The 21,719-nt window shown below is 31.0% G+C and overlaps 1 protein-coding gene across 1 annotated transcript; it reads left to right on the forward strand.

Annotated features, from left to right (window-relative positions):
• The first annotated feature begins 442 nt into the window (after positions 1 to 442).
• On the forward strand, positions 443 to 18,486 carry LOC107449523 (uncharacterized). Its single transcript, XM_071188092.2, has 5 exons — positions 443 to 651; positions 11,381 to 11,601; positions 13,544 to 13,727; positions 17,670 to 17,795; positions 17,986 to 18,486. Exons 1-5 carry the CDS (start codon positions 576 to 578, stop codon positions 18,321 to 18,323), a joined length of 945 nt encoding a protein of 314 aa, XP_071044193.2. The 5' UTR covers positions 443 to 575; the 3' UTR covers positions 18,324 to 18,486.
• The last annotated feature ends 3,233 nt before the right edge of the window (positions 18,487 to 21,719 follow it).

The following is a 21,719-nucleotide window of genomic DNA, read 5'->3' on the forward strand; positions in this document are numbered from 1 at the left end:
GTATAAAAAATGGTACTTTTATTAAAAAAATTCAATTAATTATTTTTTTTACATAAGGGAGATATCAATGAGTTATATTTACAGTTACTACTGAAATTATATGATAAAATTTAATTAAACAAAAATGTTTCGATTTAAATAGTTTCCTTTCGTTCTTTTCTTAAATTTATTATAGAAAAATAAAATTTAATTAAACAAAAATGTTTCGATTTAAATAGTTTCCTTTCGTTCTTTTCTTAAATTTATTATAGAAAAATAAAAAATTTAACCTATTCTGTTTTACATTCTACCAGTAATAAAGTCTAACTGGCTATTGTCTTGTTTAAAACGAAAAAAAACACTAGATCTATTCTTTTCAAACTCCGACTTATGTAGTAAAAAAAAATAATACCAAAAGCAAATGTTGAATTTATGTGTGACGGTTCGCTTGCGTTTCTGAAACGGTTCGTGGCAGCAGTCTATCAGAAAAAGTCACGTGACATCACCAGGTAAAGAGATAACAATTAATACACAGGAGTGCGAACATTTCTTCGGTCTACTATTGCAAAATATAATTCATTTAATGTCAAACAAGAATGGAATATAGTTTAAAATGTATTTTTGGAATTTTGTTATTAGGAATTCCTTCCATAGCTTGTTTTTACCCTGAATGTAAGTTTATTTCATGTGTAGTATTTTAAAAAATGCTAAACCAAATAAGTCGCAAAAATTTTCTTTCTCTACCATTGTTTATACCAACAATAAGTATTTATCTGGTCTATTTATAATATCTAATGATTAAAATTTAAAAGTATTAACTTCCGCTAAGATTTCAAAATGTGCGAATGGCTGCTCTGGTAAACGATATTATACTTTTCAATTTGATATATAGCTTAAAATGGATATTTGAGATTTTTTCATTAGAATTTTGTTCCTAACGTGTACTTACCCTGATTATAAGTTTATTTCAATGTGTAGTATTTTGAAAAATTCAAAACTAAATAAATATTAAGATTTTACACCTTCTACCATTGGTTATGCAAACAATAATATCATTGGTTATGCAAACAATAATATCATTGGTTATGCAAACAATAATATCATTGGTTATACAAACAATAATATCATTGGCTATACAAACAATAATATCATTGGTTATACAAACAATAATATCATTGGTTATACGAACAATATCATTAGTTATACCAATAATATCATTGTTAATACGAAGAATTTTATTGTTTATGCCAAGAATGTCATTGTTTATACCAAGAATATCATTGGTTATGCCAATAATATCATTGGTTATACCAATAATATCATTGGTTATACCAATAATATCATTGGTTATACCAATAATATCATTGGTTATACCAATAATATTGCACAAACCAATCATATCATTGGTTATACCAATAATATTGCACAGACCAATCATATCATTGTATATACGAATAAAATCATTGTTTAAACCAATAATTATATAATCTAGTCTATCCAACAATAAATATATCTGGTGTATTAAAAGTCTATTTTAATATCTAATCATTACGATTTAAAAGTATTAACATCCATTAAGATTTAAAAATATACGATAGTCTGATTCAGTAAACAGTATTATATTTTTCAGTTTAGAACATAGACTAGTTTAAAATGGATGTTAGAGGTTTTTTATTAGAAATTCTTTTCATAAAGTGATTTTACCTTGAATGTCAGTTTTTCATTTTGTAGTATTTTATAAATAATGCTATACTATACGAGTTGTCAGATTTTTGATTTTTACTATTGCTTATATCAACAATAAGTATTTATCCAATATATTTGAAGTCTATTTACTTTATAGATGGAATAAGATTTAAAAATATGAATAAATGATTCAGTCAACTTAGCTTCGAATATAGAATGAAAAATATTTTAAAATGAATGTTTGAAATTTTATTATTAGAAATTCCATTTACAGAGAACAAACTACCCTTAATGTAAGTTTATTTTATCAAGTAGTACCTATTTTAAATAGCTCAAATCAAAAATCAGCATTAAGATTTTTTATTTTCTACCATTATTAATACTAACAATAAATATTTATTATATGATATATAAAAAGTCTGTCTATAATATCGAATGATAAAGATTTAAAAATATGAATATCGAATTCAGTTAACAATATTTGACTTTTCAATTTATGTTCAAGTCAGAGATACAAAAGAGTGCCAAATAGTATAAAACATTATTTATAATTTTTTAATGCCTAGAATCAGGCAATTCTCAATACTTCTATTATTGTCTCGAAGAACTCAACTTTTGCTACTTTAAATACAAGTAAAATGTATTCTAAAATTTTAATTTAAACCGAATTTCTCTTAAATTTGGGCTTTTGAAACTATACATTTCAGAAATTTGTTAGGCTTCTAAAATGCACACATGCTTATAAATTAAAGATAACACCAGCTTTGACAAATAAAGGATCAGAAACAAACGTGGCTTATTGATAAAACCCATTTATTAAACAGAAGATAAAGGACAAGAAACCATTCATAAACACTAGGGTTTTTGCTCCCTGGTGCAATTATAAAAATATATTCTTTACAAATATTTAATATTACATGGCTGGTATGCTGGTTGTAGCAGCCATGAAATACAGTCCATACAACACCCAGGCATATTGAGCATTAAACCAACAAGCTGATCTTTGGGAAAGATTTCTCCACTCAACAAACAATTCCGGTACACATGTTGGAGGTGGTTGTTCAACTCGTCGGCCAAGTATGTCCCACACAGGCTCTATTGGATTCAATCAAGTCAGATGATAATGCTGGCCATTCCATACGCGAATTATCCACAGATTGAAGGCATTCGTTTACGATGGTAAATACAGAAGTTATCAAACGTACATGTACAGTGCGCTAAGTAAAAAACGGACCATCCTTAATAACTAAATCTAATGATCGGATCGTCAGGTTCTATGACTCAATCTTAACGATTTGAGGGGGTAACCTCAAATATGCTAATTAAGTAGTGAGGACGATACTTCAAATTAAGAGCAAACAAATTTACTTTTTCTAAATAACCCTACTTTTTTTCAACGGATTCGAATTTTTGACCTTCAAAATATAGGCGGTAATCGCAATCTGAGAAATGTGGTGCCCATAGTTTGGGGGAGGAGAGTTGTTTAGAGTTTTTACCCCTTAATGTTAATTTTACTTTTTGCACATTTCGCCATATCTCGAAAAATGAATTGAAAAACATTAGGACACAATTATAAAATGCAAAAAAGAGCTTTTAATAAATTTCTTTTCGTTTTATTTTATAATAGTCGAAAGAAATTTGAATAGCGAAATATAAAATTTTTTACATCATTTTAAAGAATGTAATTTTACATGGCAAGATACGAAATGAGAGCCAAAATCGGTCAAATAACATCTGAGAAATCGAGTTTTAAAGAAGACTTACTTTTAAAATTCGATTTCTCAAGAACTGTTTGACCGATTTTCCTCAAATTTTTGTATTTTGCTATTGAAAATTTTATTTTTTTTAAATTATGCGAAAAAATTGTATACCTTACAATTAAAAAAAAAATTTTGACAATTTTTAAATAAAATAATAAAAAATAAAAAATCTTTACTTAAAGTTATGTTTTGCAAGGAAATATGACGAAATACGCAAAGAATCGAATTAACATTAAGAGGTCTAAACGTTGGACCGCTTTCTTAACCAAACTATGGGAACCACATTTGCCAAATAGCGATTACTCTCCTATATTTTGAAGGTAAAGAATCCAAATATGTGAAAAAATATATGTTTATTTAAGGAAAGTACGTTTTTTTGTCTGATTTCGTTACTTAAAATATCTTATGTATTAATTAATTAGCATATTTGAGGTCAACTCCTCGAACCTTTAAGATTGAATCCAGAAACCTAAAGATCCGGAAACGAAACCTGATGGTCCGATGTCTTGTTTTCTCCGCACTTTACACTAGTTTGTCTGCATAGTATTGTACTGGACTATTTATCATCAAAAGCTTTTACAACTTTTGTTCTATTATTTCTATAGACTTGGGTGAGGTTTTATTCGATTTAGCGCAAAAAAAAAAAAAAAAATACATCGAAACATAATATCTAGATAGCAAAGTGTAAGTTCCATCTCTCCTTTGCTCTCCTCTTCCAGTGAATTTTAAATTGAGATTGCAGCCCACCTCGGGAGATGCTATTTTTCAGATATTCAAATTGGGCCCAATTCACATTTATTAAAACAATTTACAACTTTCCCATAACTAATTCTGAATTCAGTTACGGGCCTCATATTTTAGGACCATATTATATAAAATTTTAATGAGTTCTCACAGGGCTGTGACGTGTTTTTGTTTCTGCTATACTTAAGGTTTGTTTTTACGAAGAGTTTTGAATGACCTTTGACCTTCTATGCAAAGGTAAACTGAAAATATTTATATCCTAACAGTTAGTATGAATGTAGTAGAACATAAAATAATCGCTAGTGTCCTGATTCTCTCGTTTCTCAAGAAGTATTACGACTTTTAAAATTAGTTTTTCTCAAAATTCTATGAATAATCATCAGTGTTGACCTCCAAAACCTGGAGAAAACTTTTTTTTTCGCAAAAATTAAAAAAAAAAAATTTAAAAAATACTCGTATCTAATAGTTTCACAAAAACTATTAAGTTTAAAATAACAGGGTTGGGTTAACATAATGAACAAGTATTAACCTAGTAATGACCCTTTACCCTTATAGAACTATGTAGGGAATACTAAAAAAGTTTAAACTGAGAAATGGTCCCTTTACCATAAATAGAGCAACAGTGTTCTGAATATCAGATAATAGCCCCGCAGTCCTGCCGTACTTTTATCACTGTAATTGTTAATAACCGCATCTTATGATAAATTTAATTTTAAAGAAATTATTATTAATTTCTTTCACACTTTCCTGGTACTTTTAATGTTACTAGCACAAAATATTCTTACCCGGTATTCCTTTTATTTTCTTTTTAAGGGTAAGTGCCGTTAATCGGTATTGACAATACTGGCATATTCTCTAATGTATCATAAGGCTAAAAAACAAAAAAAAATCTGTTCTAATTAAGGAAAAATGAATAAAACAATCTAAAATAAATATCATTACTGAATGCTTTGGAATGTCCTGTGTTGTTAGAAAGGAAATATTTAATTTTCGATTTCTAAATTCTGATATCATAAAATACCATCATTTTCAACCTGCAAATAAATGAAAATTTCCATATCTAAAAAAAGAAAACTTGGAAATAACGGGCATTTATTATTTATTTATTTGGTTATGCAACATTGCTAGATCAATTTAACTAGGCTAGAAGAAATTTAGTTTAATGGCAGAAGAGCTGGATTTCCTATCTCTGTCGAACAAAAATATTACGTCTGAAAAATCAAAGTATCGATACTACTTAGGTAACGGGAATTTCCTCTGTATGCTATCGTTATTCGATCCGAAACCGAAATTGTGAAACCGAAAAACGGAATTGAGCTAAAATTTAAAAAAAGTCTTCGAAAATTTATTCTTTGTTAAAAAGTTTTGAAGCTCTTTGTCTATGATTTTATCATCTGACCTATGAGTCAGGACAAAGTTATATATCTACCGATTATAATACTTCTTTTCTAGATTCTTCAAGAAATATATTTCTTTGAAATGTCAAATAAAATGTATGACAAATAAAAATAAGAAAATCGTTTAATGACTTTTGAATGGGGAAAGTATATGATATATTTACGAAATCATCATTTGTTTCAAACAACAGAGTACGAAGATAAGTGTAAAGATAACCATCTGAAAAATGTAATTCTTTTTTGTTGGCGCTTTTTTTATGACCTTAATGTTGAAACGAAACAGCTGAATAACTTTTAATCAAACTATCTGGATATTCCTTAACATGCAATCCTCATGGATCAAAGGAGTAACTTTAAATATGCTAATTAATCAATCCAGGCTATATTTTAAGTTACGAAATCGCTTTCTTTCAAAAGGATTTGGATTTTTTATTTTCAAAATGGGGAGGGGGATATATTAGGAATAGGAATAAATGATCTCAATGGTTTAATGAGAAAGCAATTCATAGTTTGGTGTCCATAGCGTTAATCTCAGTTTTTTTTCTTGTATTGCATCCTATTTTAGGGATTTTTGAGTGGAAAAAAAATTTCAGGAAAAAAAATCTCACACAATTAGTTAATATTTTTTTCCAAAGAAAGTTCAAGCAAAACAAAAATAAATTATTTTTTATTTTTCCTAAGAGCTTAGAAAATTTTGAATCGTGTGCATGCTTGCGTGTGTGGGACACAAGTACATGCATGCATGTATACCTACATGCGTGCATGCGTACGTACATGCATTGTGCAAAATAAAAATATCACCCTGAAAAAATTTCGTTCTAATGATAGAATTTTCGCTTACTGTCAATTTCAATGGTTCCTGGGGGTGACCTTAAATATGTTAATTAATTGATGCTAACTATTAATCGAGTTACGAAGTCTGACACAAAAACGAATAAACAGCTAACTCTGAATAAACAGCTAATTTTTTACATGTTTGGACCCTCAAAATAGGGGAACGGTAGCAGCAATCTGGAAATTGTGGTACCAATATTTCAGTCAAGACAGCGATTGAAAATTTGGTCCCGTTAATGTTAATTTCACTTTTTGAGTTTTAGGACAGATCTTTAAAACTAATTGCGCAATTTAAGAAGAATTGCACCCACTTATGAAACTCGTTTACCCTAAGATAATTGCATGCGAAAAAAATTACTTTTTAATAATTGTTTTTTATCATTTAATACTGGAAGAAAAATATTTGAATTATGATCCATAAATATTTTTTTATATTACATTAATTTGAGCTGCAATGTCTCGGGGGATAGAGCGCTCGCCTTCCAATGAGGCGAACCGGGTTCGAATCTAGCCGCATCTGGCTTGCACCGACCACAGTGCTGACGTGAAATATCCTTAGTGGTAGACGGATCGTGGGTTAGAGTCCCCTTGCCTTCAGGCTAACAGTTGGTGGTTCTCGTGGTCTTCCTCTCCATGTAACGCAAATGCGGTTAGCTCCATCAAAAAGTCCTCCACGAAGGCAAATTTCTCCCAATGCTCGATGCAGGAGATCCCTTGTCTTCTGGATTGGGCTCAAAACTACAAGACTACGAAGTTGAACATTAATAGTCATAAACCCCTTAAAATTGTCAGCTGTTCAACGACGGTTATAAAATATTATATTAATCTACGTATTCCGAAGAAAAATCTGAAGTTTTCATTTATTGTTTTCATTTACTTAGTAGAAGCTGAGAAAATTAGAATTAATTATTTTTAAAAAACAACTTGTTGACAATGAAAAAAATATTTAAATGGAATGATTAATGCCTATATTTGGTAAACTTACAAAGAACTTGACTTACGTAAGGGTAGCGTAAATTTCATTCATGATTTTTCGTTGTTTTGATTAGATATCGTTTTCTTTTTTTTTAAAGATAAAATACGTTTTTTTTTTAAATCGTCTGTGAATTTATTCTTAATTTAGTAAAGATTTGAATAAAATATTATTTAACGAATGTCAAGTTTTATAAAAGTGTGTTTTTAATTGAATGTGGTTATGCATCTGCTTTTTTAAATTTGTTTTTGATTCATTCCACAATTGATTCAATCTCAGTAATATACATAAGTATGCATTTATCAGGAATAATATATTTATGAATAATGTATTTATGAATTATTCAATGTATGCCTTTACAACTAAACAATAAAACTATAAGGGAAGATACTACACTGCTCAAAAAAATTAGGGGAGCAAGCAAAGAAAGTAAGAAAATCGTGCGAGACATCCACAGAGCTGCATGAAATGGATAGTGCATACGTATCAATGAGCGATACAGAAAAAAAGACGTAAGAACATATTGAATTAATCTTTAATTCTAGGAAATTATGGAAAAAAGCAAAAAGCCGATTTAAGACAACAATTGGTTTACATGTAAACGATAAAAAAAGTAATGTTTGGAAATGATGCAGTACTGTTAATAAGGCGTGTGGTCTCTTCGGACAGCTAAGACTGCTGCACACCTGTTTCCCATGGATGCGATGATGGTATCGATGAGAGTTTGGGGAATACAGTTTCACTCTTCAAGAAGGGCAATCTCCAAATCACGGAGAGTTAATGGAGGCCTTGGTCTCGCAGCAATGCGTCGCCCGAGCACGTCCCAAACATATTCGATTGGATTCAGGTCAGGAGAGCACGCTGGCCATTCCATGCGCTGTATTGTTTCAGCTTCCAGCATGTTCTCCACAAGGCGAGCTGTATGTGGTCTTGCATTATCATCTTGTAAAACAAAGGAATCTCCACTGGCTGCTGCGTAGGGTATGACATGAGGTCTCAATATCTCGTCTGCATATCTGCGGGCCGTCAAAGTACCGTTCCGAATGATATGCAGGTCCATATGTCCGCCTATGATTATTCCACTCCACGCCATCCAACCAGCTCGTCTGTAGTGTGACCTTTCACGAATGAAAGTGGGGTTATTTCGAGTACCCCTTTCCCTCAAACCAAAACACGTTGGGTGTCACTCTCCAGACTGAATCGAGACTCGTCTGTAAACAATACGTGGCTCCAATCCCGTTGCTCCCAATCTTGATGTTCAGCAGCCAATCTTCTGCGAGCCGCACGGTGGCTTGAGGTCAATGGAATGCAGACCATGGGCCTACGAGCATAGAGACCTCCCTGATGGAGCCTATTCCGTATTGTTTGGGTGGAAACTCTTCGTCCTGTTGCCACGAAAAACTGTCTTTGCAGCTGAGTAGCATTGTCTGTTCTGTTACGACAAGCTGTTAACTGTATATACCGGTCATCAGCTGCAGTTGTTGCACGTGTCTGACCTTGCCCCGGCCGACTACTCACATTTCCAGTCTCTTGGAATCGATTCCACAGCCTTGCAACGACACTTCTGCTGACTCCAACAGCGTCCGCCACACTGCGCTGTGTTTGCCCGGATTCCAGTCTGCCGATGATACTCCATGCAATGGATTCAAGTAAATCACGTTGTTGAGACATTTTCAAGTCACCCTTTCTCGAAAACAATAACTGAGAAATCAACTTTCTGAGTTACGGCAGTGAAACAGGCGTCTCTGCTACATCCCGATTTCTGCTCTTATCTTCTTTTCTGGTTTGTGACGTCATTAACTTTTATTTGCATATGAAGTTTTCTTTTTCTTTTTCCTGCTCGGTCGTACATTATAAATTATTACTTTTCTGTAATTTATTGGTGTAAATATTTGCGTAATTTCATTAAAACCACGTGCTCCCCTAATTTTTTTGAGCAGTGTAGTTAAGTAAAAGGTATCTTTATATCATCTCTAATACCTTTCTATCTACGATATAAAGGTCGACTATCTGGAATCCTGTAGATGTTTTTAAAAGTAATTAGAGTGTAAAGATTCTGAACATAAAGATCTTTTGAATACGCATCCAAAATTTATAAGCCTTTTAAAATATCTCTGTATCTTATGTCATCCTAAGATCTTACCTTTAAATTACCTGGGCATGTGTGTTTCGCAGAAATATTCAACGAATTATTTCATTGTATTTCTACATTTTTCAAATTCTCTTTATGTTAACATGTAGATTTTTTCTGAAAATATACTAATCTATTTTGTTTAATTTTTATTAATTAATTTTCCTTAAATTAACACCCGCACACTTTAAATTAGCTATGGTTTCGTGTCTCAGAGCTATAGCCAGTTAACTGATAAGAAATAAATATTTTGCTATATTACAATTACTCGGGGCAAAACGTCTGACTGATCACATTAATTCATTTCAATAAATGTTCATTGTTCAATTGAGTTTGTCTTATTTCAGCCATGCAGCCGAATTTAAAAGCAGTATTTTTTTTTTTGGGGGGGGGGGGGGTATTCGCTTGAAATTGTATTATCTCTACCGAAATAGACTGAATATGCATAAGCAAGCTATAATCCACAACACAATATTAGCTATCGGGATTGCTTTATTATTTTGCACACTTTGCTATCTGTGATGCGTCCTTAACTTCTCTCCCAAACATTAAATTTTTTCTTAAATTATTTTTTCCACTCAAAAATCCGCAATCTGCAAGCTTTAGACGAACTTTTATACTGTAACAGGGTTCAGCTTTTATGTCTTGCGCTAAAATCATATTTCACGAATTATACTTGCAAGAGCTTATTTTTTAGCATTGTGGTGTCAATTGAGTGATGCTATGCAATGGTCATGAAAACAAGCAAGTGGACAAGAGTATAGTTTGTCTAGGGTAAGAACTTGCCCTAGCCATTCGACTGAACCCGTGGCTGTGACCATGGTAACGAGATATAACTACTTCAAGTAGAGGTGTGGGGTCGGCGAAAAAACGGGAAACTTTTTCTTCTGTCTATTGTGTAAGCTTTAGGGAGAAAAGAAGCTACCCTCCCTGAAATGCGCTATTCTTGTTTCCATAGCAGCAGACGGCCTCGGACTTTGTGACGGAGGGAGTTCTTACCGTAGACAAACTATGTACCTTCCAATATTCCCTATGCTCTAAATTTATTTACATTGTTATAGTTATTTTTCCTCAAAATTATAAATATTGAAAACAATGTAATCAAATAAATAGTTGGGGCGACATGTCGAAGCCTTGAACTGGATAGTTCGAAAAAATTAACAGTTGAGCAAAAGTATACAACTTTGAGCACAGCAAACTACTGTGAGCACAGCAAACTACTGTGAGCACAGTAAACTACTTTGAGCACAGCAAACTACTTTGAGCACAGCAAACTACTTTGAGCAAAGTAAACTACTTTGAGCAAAGCAAACTACTTTGAGCAAACCCAACTACTTTGGGCAAAACAAACCACTTTGGGCAAAACAAACCACTTTGGACAAAATAAACCACTTTGGACAAAACAAACCACTTTGGACAAAACAAACCACTTTGGACAAAACAAACCACTTTGGATAAAACAAACCACTTTGGACAAAACAAACCACTTTGGACAAAACAAACCACTTTGGACAAAACAAACCACTTTGGACGAAACAAACCACTTTGGACGAAACAAACCACTTTGGACAAAACAAACCACTTTGGACAAAACAAATCACTTTGGACAAAACGAATCACTTTGGACAAAACGAATCACTTCGAGCAAAACAAATCTCTTCGAGCAAAACAAATCGCTTTGAGCAAAACAAACTACTTTGAGCAAAACAAACTATTTTGAGCAAAACAAACTACTTTGAGCAAAACAAACTACTTTGAGCAAAACAAACTACTTTGAGCAAAACAAACTAATTTGAGCAAAACAAACTCCTTTGAGTTCATTCCACTGATTCTTACTTTTAGAATGCACCCGATGTATATTTATTTTATTTTTCAGATATTCTTGAAGATGAATGCAAAGTTGGAAATGAGATTATTATTTATAATGCTTCAAATTTGGGAGCAGCTGGAAAAATAATAGCGACGCTAAGTCCTCCTTATCAGATGAACAAAAATTGTAAAATAATTATAAATCCACCAGTTGGCTTTGGAGTTGTAGTTAGCATACAAAAAATTGATTTTAGGCAGCCGTCTTTCTATTGTTTGGATTATTTAAAAGTAAGTAACATTTTATCGCAACTCTTAAAGCTGCAAAATATTTTGTCAAAATCCAGAGAGAAAAAAAAGAATCACTGTTAAATTTCGCGAGTTCTTGATAGTCAAAACTTAATATGTATCAGAGCAAGATTCATTTCTAAACGGTATGGTTTTACATTATTAACTATATATTTCCGATTTAGCTTCTTTGACTTGTTCATTTCGTACGAAAGTTCTTGTTCAAACGTATATAAGCTAGTTTTTCGTTCAGCGTTACGGAAAATACTGATCTTTCCCTGTTGATTTCTCTGAAAGGACATTCTTTCATATATTATTTCACAGGTAAATCAAGTTTCGGATATTATTTCAAGAACTCAGTTCAGTGGAGCACCCAAGATAGGGTTTTCAGGGATTAAACTCCTCCTAAGAACTATAAACATTTTTTTTCTTCTTTTAATCATTAATTTGTTTCTGAAATTCATCGGTAAGAAAACTTTTTCTTAAAACTAGGCTTTATTTGAGAAAGGAAGTTAAATATTCTTTCTTATTGAGTAAAGAATCTCCAAGCAGAATATATTAAAAAAGTTCGATAGGTTTTTTCTTTTCTTTTAATCCCTTTTCTTTTTCGAAATGATATTTCATTATGTAGGAGGGAAACACGATTTTAAAAACCAAATAAGTGTAGAATAAGATAATTTGGTGCGTTGAACAGAATTCACACAGCACCATTATTCATCAGTTTCTTTTATTATGCGAAATGCAACTTGCTTGTATGTGCATGCATCAAGTGGTAAAATACGCCTTGCTTGCTTTTAACTTCCTTGCAATAATCGAGAAATACAATTAGAATATATTTCTTTGCAATATAATCAGGAAATAAAATTTTAACATCTTTAAATCATTGATCTTTTTCGATATCAATATTGATTCTGAAGTTAGCAACGAAAAAGGGGGGGGGGAAGTAATACTAGCATAGCATCGTTTCTTACAAGCATCGTTCAAAATGAGTTAGAAAATAGATAGTCAGATATCATTGCCCACAACTATACAGATATTACGTGGTTGGACCATGACCATGGTTAGACTGTACAGTCCTGAAAAGATTTGAATTCTATCAACCATCCTTCAATGGGATTGGACAAGATTTTGGATTGCATATTGAATCCAAAAACCGGGTAAAAATTTTGGATTTTTTCAATGGTATATGAATTTTAAATCAGATAAAAAGGATTAAATTATGAAAATAATGTTTTTAGAATAAATTTAGCGAACCATTAGATAAAAATACAATTAGATAAAATCAAAACCAGTGCACCGGAAAAAATATTTTTTGCAAGACCCATTTACAAAAAGCCACTTAAGAATTTTGTGTAAGCATCTCGTGCTTTAGTTTTCATTATTTTATTAGGTATTCAAATCATTATTAAAGTTTATAATAGTTATTATAAGTTTAATTATTAAATTTGATATTCAAATACGGTCCCAATAACTTTTTCACGATAGCGGTTGCAAGTTCGGACCCCTTAATAATCACGAAAGCGGTTAACCTGTCGGCAAAGGGATTCTAATCATGATCCATCTACCACTTAGGATATTTTACGTCAGCTGTGTGGTCGGTGCGAACCGGAAGCAGAACTCACAAAAACCATCCACAGCTGGGATTCGAGCCTGGGCTACCTAATTGTGAGGTGAACGTTAGATTTCTTGAGCCACCATGACTCAATAATATTTGCAATATTTAAGTGTTCATCATTCATAAAAAGTAAAACCAAGATTATAAATTTTTGAACCGCCCTAGAATGATTTTCTGGGTGCTTTACTCTGTAAACTATTTTATTCTGTAAATTGTACTGTGTCTCCTGAATATTTTACTTTATTCTGTATTTACTTTATTCACATTTTTCACTTATATGTTTATTCATGTATAGCTTATTTTGAAAAAAAGTTTTGCTTATATTTTTAGATCTATCACTCTGATACTTTCTTTTCTCCAACAACTTTATGTCGATTCAAATTTGATCTCAAAGAAAATTTAAGTTATTATTCAAAAGGAAGAATGGAAATGATTTATCATGTTCAATCTAAATTGAGTGATGGATTAAACATTGAAGAAGGATTTTCACTCACATTTACCATTGTATCTGAAGGTAAGTTGGATCCAACATAATCTTTCTTTTATACTCATCAGGACAATTTAACACTAAACATATCAACACTTAATCCATTCCCATTTCTACCATTGCCGGTCAAATGAACGGACTTTGTTTCTTGATTGAATGAATGAAATATGGATGTTAAGAAGGAAATAAACTAAAAATAACTTTATTATAATTAAGCAAAATTGCACATTGCCAATTTTTATGTATTGCAAACACAAAGAATAAGAATTTTGAATTCATTGCTCTGCGCATTTTTTACGTATATGGGTGTTTCCGCTGTACATTTTCCGAAAACATATTTTTTCTAATTATTATTTCGATAATTATTATAACTATTCTTATAATTATAAGAATATATAAAAATTAAAATTCTTATAATTAGTATTATTTCCTCTAAGAACTTGTGTTGTCTTGATTGTTTCAGCATCTTTCTGGGTAAAAACTAACAGTTAGAATTGAAGTAAAGCTATCAAAGTAAAATATAAGCTACTTACCAAAACATTTAGTTTTCGTTACTTCTTCTTTCGCAAAAAATTCAATCTAAAATGTTAGGTACTTTCTTGAAATTTGAATTCAGTTATTCTGATTGAACTAACTACGCAACAAGCTTTGCAGAAATGTGCAACTAATCGAATGCGCAAAAACGATAAAATGATAGCGCATTTTCGGTGCAAAAGCTCTTAAACGGTCATTTGACAGGTTATGGTATGTTTAGTGTTAAGAAAGATGGATTGATTAACGATTTTTTTACGGCATGATTACAATTTTTATCTTTTAATCTTTATCTATTTCACAAAATTCTTATGGAGCAGACGATGTCTTTAATTCATAAATTTGAAACTAAAATCCTTTAAAAGAGATGTTTATCGAGTTTATTTTTCTTTTTTTATTTTTTTTTTATTTACAATAATAGGATCTTATTTTTTCACTAAAAAAAAACAGAACCCTAACAGAATATTCTTAGTTCTACGATAAGTTAGATTCAGAAAATTATGAGTAAACTTTTCCAAGTTCACAAAAACAGAATTTTTCACAGAAAGTTTGGACAGAATCCTGGTTTTTGTGATCTTCTACAAAATAAGAATTCTAATTTCACAAAATGAGTCTATTTATCACAATTTCTCAACAAGTCTGGAATAGCACCAGATCATAAACATATCTTGTACTATTTGTTTACATAACTATCTTTAAAAAAATTTAGCATTTTTACATTTTTACATGTGTTATAGGAAATAAAAAAATCCATTGTTTAAAAATTAACAGCTAATTTTGAATTTAACCTGATTTAGAAATATTTAAAAGTGAGTCTATCGACATTGTAAAGTTGATGTTTTTTTTGTAGTGAATTGACCTCCTTTTCTTTAAAAAAAAAAAGAATCATTTCGAATTACGAAGTTTGGATATTAGTCGATCAGTAAATTTCGAGCTTTAAATTCAGTCGATTCTTTCAAGTTGTTAAGTATAACAAAATCGAAACGTTTAAAACCATATTAACTTTCGTTCATATCTTATGTTTAGAAAACTTCTAATTATGGAGCCTGAAATAGAGGGGTGCGACAACAGTGAATAAACCAAAAAATGTCTTTTGCGCAGTAGGGAAGAAAAAGGCGAAGTCTTCAATAACTTTTGATCTGTCGGTTTTTTACCCGTAGGATTTAATGGTTACAAAGATATTATCCATGCAAAAAACTATTTTTTAACATAATTTTTTCATTTAATAATGGTAGTCGAAAGAATTTTAATTTTTTGAGGATCAAAAATCCGATTCTGTTGGAAAAAAAAGGCATCCTTAAAAATAATCACAGGAAGAAAAAAAATTTGTGCATGATTTGGTAACTTTATATACATCGTCTGTACAAATTAATGTTAGTCACTCAATTAATGTTACTCACTCAAAACATTAAGATTGTATTCTAGTACGCAAAAATCCGATCATTCGATCAAAAGTTATGGTGTTTTCTTTATATTATGCGCATGATATGTTTGATAGTTATCACCTCTTTATTTATAACTTATATTTTTAACATCTTACTGCATACCATCGATGCAAAAAATAAATAATTAAATGTGCAAATTATCGTGGATCAGTCTGGAGCAGACAAAATAAGACAGAATGTCAAAATATGAATCCCACATGGAAAAAAAATTATAGGGCAGAATATTCCATGGCAACATTGAAGTTAATATTTGTAACATTTTACACTTTTAAGAATTTTAAAAAAATGGATAAATCAGAAATTGCATTTTTCTTCAACGAAAAGTGAGAATTTTCTGTTCTATATATGAATCTGAAAAAAAGTTATTGATTTGCACTAAGAAATGTCATTGATCTGTACTAAAAAATGTTTACTAAAGAAAAACATGTGTGTTGAAGTATGTCTCATTATTATTAAAAAGTTATTGCTGTCTTGGTCGCCGTTGATTCTTACTCTCATTACGCAAAAATTATTAATGGGTCACAGTACCTAAAAAATGACCAAAATATCTATTTTTTTATTGCTTATAATAAAACTTCAAACTATTTCTATTGCACTGAAAAAAAAATTATCTATCTAAATTTTTCAAAAAGTTATGAATGATTTTAAATTGCCCTAAAACAGAAACTTGAACAGCAGACAGACTTTAAAGTGTTTTTTCTCATAGATGATAATTTTGTGTTTTAATCTTAAATCCTTAAGGAATTTTTTCTATTTAAGATAAAGCTTTGAAGTAAACTTTTTTATCTTAAGTATAATACACTTATTTAAACTGTGCATGGAATGAGCATTTTATGAGGTATTACAATTTTTACAGCGTGTTAACAGGTTTTTTTAACCTTTTCTACTTTTTTACAAAATAATCTATAAAAAATATTCTAATTGATATATCAACAAATGAAAGCGCAAAATTGTTAAGATGAATATTGTAGGTACAAAGAAAAAAAATTTTTAAAAAGTTAAAATAAAAAAAGCCTTAAGGATTTAAAAATGTTGAATTTTTTCAATTTTCGTCTTAATTTTGAAAATTTAAGGAGTTTAACTATTTTTGCAGTTATTATTGATTATAATTAAATGAGCATGTAAAGTATCCACAAAATGAATGATTATACCTTTATTTTAAAAAAATTTTGCTGGGGTACTGCGACCCTTTAAATGGAAAAATAGGAAGCACATTGTCTCGCAATATTTAAGGAACATTCTGACATGAAAATGTGTACATTAGTTTTGAATAACTTTACGTTAAGGTTGAAATTAATTTTCACCGTGTTATTCAACGAATCGTGAATTTTTGCTGCTACGTATTCTTAAGTATTTGAAGCTGTGCAACACGTCTTCCTTTTTTTTCCTTTAAAAAAATTTTGAATTAGTTTTGCTTGTGATTCTATTTCGTTATCGGTAATTTCATTCTCAGCTTTTGTCAGCGAAATTACTTTATGTGATTCTGATAGGTCAACTAGAATGATGAATGGAGTCTCTAATTTTATTTAAAATAAGAGTTAAAGGAATTTGGGAATAAAAGGATTACGTGAAATGAGAAGACTAGCTATTTGAAACGTACTTCGAGTAAGAGCGAGCATGGGGTAGCATACTAATACTATAAATAAAAACTAATAAATCCTAAAAGGACAGCTCAGCAGTCATATCTGCTACATCAACTTTTTTTGCTTTCTTGGAAAAATAACAAAGAAAACTTATAAAATTCAGATTTATTAAAATAACTTACAATTGAATCGATAAGTTAGATTATCTGCAGTGGGACATCCTGCTAATTTGACTCATTGATTCAAAAATTTTCTTTATCAATTCCATTTTTATAGATATCTTAATTTTGTGAGATTTTTAGTGACATATGATGAATAAACTTTTTTCTTCTTAAAGTAGCACAATAGTGAACAATTTTATATTGATGTTGTATTCATAATATGTTTATTTTGAATATTTATACTTTTAGATATACAAGATTGTCTGAAAACATCTATGTATATGTGTGATAACGGAAGATGTATTCCCAAAAATTTAACATGTGATATGAAAAATAACTGCGGAGATAACAGTGATGAAACTTATCTTTTATGTGGTATGTCTGACACATCTCTTAATTACAGTTACTGTTAGTGACATTTTCATTAAAAATTATAAAATTTTGCGAAAATTGAAATGTTTCCGATGCATTACTGATACATTTTAGGCTGTGTGTTATTAAAAATTCTTAGATTCAAAAATCTATCAAAAATCAAATTTTAAAACCATTTTTTTTACCATTTTAGATTCATCTGGTCATAATTTGATACAAATATCAGACGTCATGTACGGTGTGGTGGTCTGCCTCTTTGTTTTTATCATGATCTCATCCTGGGCAGTGATAGTTTCCCGAAAACGAAGACGCCATCATGACACTGACTCTACATCAGATTCTGATGAACCAACAACTAGAATTACGCCTTACCAATCTGTTCATCCTCAGGGATTTTTTATCTGTCAAAATCCAGCTGGACCAAGAACTCCTTATTTTCAACATTCAAAAATTATACACTCTGAGGGAGGCTTTACAAATCCTTGCTATCCTACTGGAGTACCTCAGGCACCTCCTCCCTACAGCCAATGATTTTTTTTTCCTTCATCATCAAATATGAACTGCTTGTGGACTTTTCATTCAAGCTTTATATCCAAAATTTTTAAAGAATTCCAAATGTTTTTGTAATAGCAACAGTTGTTGAATGCATTTTCGTAAAAAAAAAATAATAATAAATAAAAATAAAATAGTAAAATTGCTCTCATTTTTTCAAACAATTCATTCATGGTTGCCCGCTCTCCCAAATTTAAAAACGCGTTCATCGAAAAGGATCAGTTTTTTAGCATTATTTGGTATATCCCCTACCGACTTCCCTTAGATATGTTGGTAAAATTATTTTCCAACTTTAGCGAAATTCACAAAATATTATTGTAGTATAATTTGTTATTAAGAAAATAACTTATTTTGTTAAAGAGCAAATACTGGAAAATGGAAGATAGAAAAAAGCCGTGCTATTTTGAGAATCCACATCTCAACAATCTCTAATCTTTTTCTTCCCTACTAAAATAGGATATATTGAGACATTTTTAGATTGAAAATTATTTTATGACTGTAATAGGTATTTTCAGTTAATTATTTTTAACCCTTTCTCTGCGTATCTCTCGATTTTCGCGTGCAAAGTAGAATTAGTGAAATTTGCGCTACCTACAATTTCCGTGGGGAGGGATTTTTCCAATCTATTTGACTGTGCAATCCACTTTTCCCGATCGTGGTTTCATTTCGGCTTTTCTGTGATGTTTAATTGTTTATTCAAGCCTGGGATTACAGATGCCACTAGTTGGCCACAGTTCTGTGAAATATACAAGCATGTCTTGAAACATTTTAGGGCTCTTTTCAAAGTGCTTTTCGTCAATTCCAGAATCGAAATCGGTTTGAACAAAACATTTTATTGATCCTAAACTAAAACGAGAATCGATTGAACTATTATTATTTATTTAAGCTTATTCCATTAATATGTTGAAAGCAGCATCAAGAATACAACGATATACGTTTAAAAACGTGTTTAACTATAAATTCATTGAATCATATGTTGGTGACGTATTCCTGTTAAGGCAGAGGGTTGCGAATGCTCTTGTTTTCCAGTTGTGCCATCTGTGACCAAGAATTCGACTTCTGCTACACCCAAGCGTCACGTCCGCTTATAGGGCGTGCCCATTCATTCCTTCATCCGCAGTTCGTAATATTGACCTGAAGCAGAGAGCGATCAATCTCCAATTCAGTACCCCCAGAGGTTTTGATTTGTTATGGGAACATGGATGACTTTGCGACTCGATTGATTTAACGTGCATCAGTCACCATTTTACTACACGGGGAGTCTTCGGCCGGCGGGGTTCGAACCCACGAACTCTGATACATGGGCCCAGCGCCCTACCAAGCAGGCTATCCCGGCCCATTAAATCATGCAGCTTGAATAATTTTAACCAAATAAGAAAGAGAATGAGGGGTGTAGAAATTAACTCTATTGGAGTACGCCTAAAGTGTACCCTAAAATATATCTAGAATAAATTTTGGAATTGATAAATAAAATAAAACATTCAAACAACTTAGAATAGGACAGAGACGTTAACTTGTTTAAAATTATTGTCCTTGTAACTATTTAGCTTTGATTCCTGGGGTCATTCCATTCTGCTAAGGGACATTCCATTAATTGCCTCAATCGACTTAAGAAATTTCAGTTGTAATACGAAATATTTTGATGTCCTTAAAAAATATTTTCAAGTCTAGTAGTAAAAAAAATGTACTGCATTTTTTTAGAAAGTTGTGACTAATTAGTCTTTTAATCTAGGAGCTTATACCATTATCTTGCGTGAAACTTGTTTCATATCGCTCGAAGTAATTTAATATATTTTGTTACGAAATAAATAATCTCAATAAACTGAAGCGAAGACATAAAAACATCATTAAGTAAAAAAAAATATGAAGAAGATAATAAAAGTAAACTTGCTTTGAGAGTTAAAAAATTCACGTCGGAAGACATTCCTGCTTGGCGAGTCTTGAAAATGGGAGCCTATTTTTGAGTGCTAGAGCCACGTCTACTTCCAGTTCCATCTTCCTATTTTTCTGAAGCCAATGCAGTTTTTTTTTTGCATTACTGTGTTACATTTGATATTTTGATAAAAAATTTTATTCTCGTAAAAGTAAACTAACTGTTTTCTAAAACTGTTTTCTAATACTTTAACACGGTTCATGCGATCCTTAAAAAGTAAGAGAACTGTAGCATCAATACAGTAATTATAAAGTTATTCTTAGCTTTAAAATTGAAATTTGGAACCAGATAGTTTGGAGTTCATGAAATTGAACGTTATGGTAAATATAAACGTGATAAAATACATTTAATTATCCTAGTTTTGCGGCCACCATTTCGTTATCATAAGGATCTTATGAACTCTGTTTAAAAGGAGAGTATTGCATCATATATGTGTTGCGATGGTGAGAATCATAATACAAGTTTATAAATTATGGAGAGAAAAAAAAAACAAATCGGTGTAGCGATATTTGGTCATAAATGTAGCTAATCGTAATTGATGAATATGTTCATGGTGAATTTGCAAAAACCAAGTTTTTAAGAATGTATAGAAACATCAAGGTGCTATTTGCAGATCATCTTTGTCTAAAGAAGGCCATGACACTTAAGTATTTGGCAAAATGAAGCGATTTTTTAAACAATTAATAATACAATATCCAGCATATTATTCTCAAACTTATATAATTCAAGGTTTTTAAAGTGCCATTTAAAATTCTCAGATTTCTTCAATTGTAAAAAGAGAAATATCGTAAATTATATAAAACCTTGTGAATGTGCATAATAATTATCTCCTCCAGCTCTTCTTTTTTTTCTCTTTTTTTTTCAAAGGAGATTAAAAAGAAAACAAAATTTGCTTTTTAGTCAAACATCAGCCTAAAAATGCCATTTAAATGTCATTTACCTTTCTATTAACTATTAATACATAGACCTTTCCGAGCTAGATATCACAAAATTCTGAATAAAAAATCTTCAGTTTTCAGTTCATTCTTTTTTCTATTGTCTCAACTTGGTTGCTTAGCAGAATAGAAAAATTGAATATTGCTCTCTTGAATTAGTTTATGGTCATCTTAATTTACTCCATTTGCGGAAGCGACATTGCTTGCCCCTTATTTGGGACTATCTACAGAAGTAAATAGTTCCTACTTTATGAACCAATTTTTTTAGTTTACAACTAAGTTTTGTCTACCCCTAATTTGAGAATCGAGAATTCAAATACGCAAAAAAATTTAAAAAAAGTACATGTTTATTCAGAGAAGGCATGTTTTTCAGTTTGATTTCGTAACTTAATACTTAGCACTAATTAATTAACATATAAGTTGTCACCCCCAGAAACCATTAATATGGAAATTTTGTTCGTGATAATCTGATCATTAGAACGTAAGTTATTCAGAGTGATATCTGTT

This window comes from Parasteatoda tepidariorum, chromosome 12 (genome assembly GCF_982258835.1).
Source record: "Parasteatoda tepidariorum strain Cologne lab strain chromosome 12, Ptep-v5.0, whole genome shotgun sequence".
NCBI classification, from domain to species: Eukaryota; Metazoa; Arthropoda; class Arachnida; order Araneae; family Theridiidae; genus Parasteatoda; species Parasteatoda tepidariorum.

What these genes read in the sequence shown, in the direction of transcription:
- LOC107449523 (XM_071188092.2), top strand. Translation starts at nt 576, where the DNA reads ATGGAATATAGTTTAAAATGTATTTTTGGAATTTTGTTATTAGGAATT. An exon ending in ATTGTTTGGATTATTTAAAA is followed by an intron (nt 11,602 to 13,543) that starts GTAAGTAACATT and finishes TTATATTTTTAG; the next exon opens with ATCTATCACTCTGATACTTT. An exon ending in TGAAACTTATCTTTTATGTG is followed by an intron (nt 17,796 to 17,985) that starts GTATGTCTGACA and finishes TTACCATTTTAG; the next exon opens with ATTCATCTGGTCATAATTTG.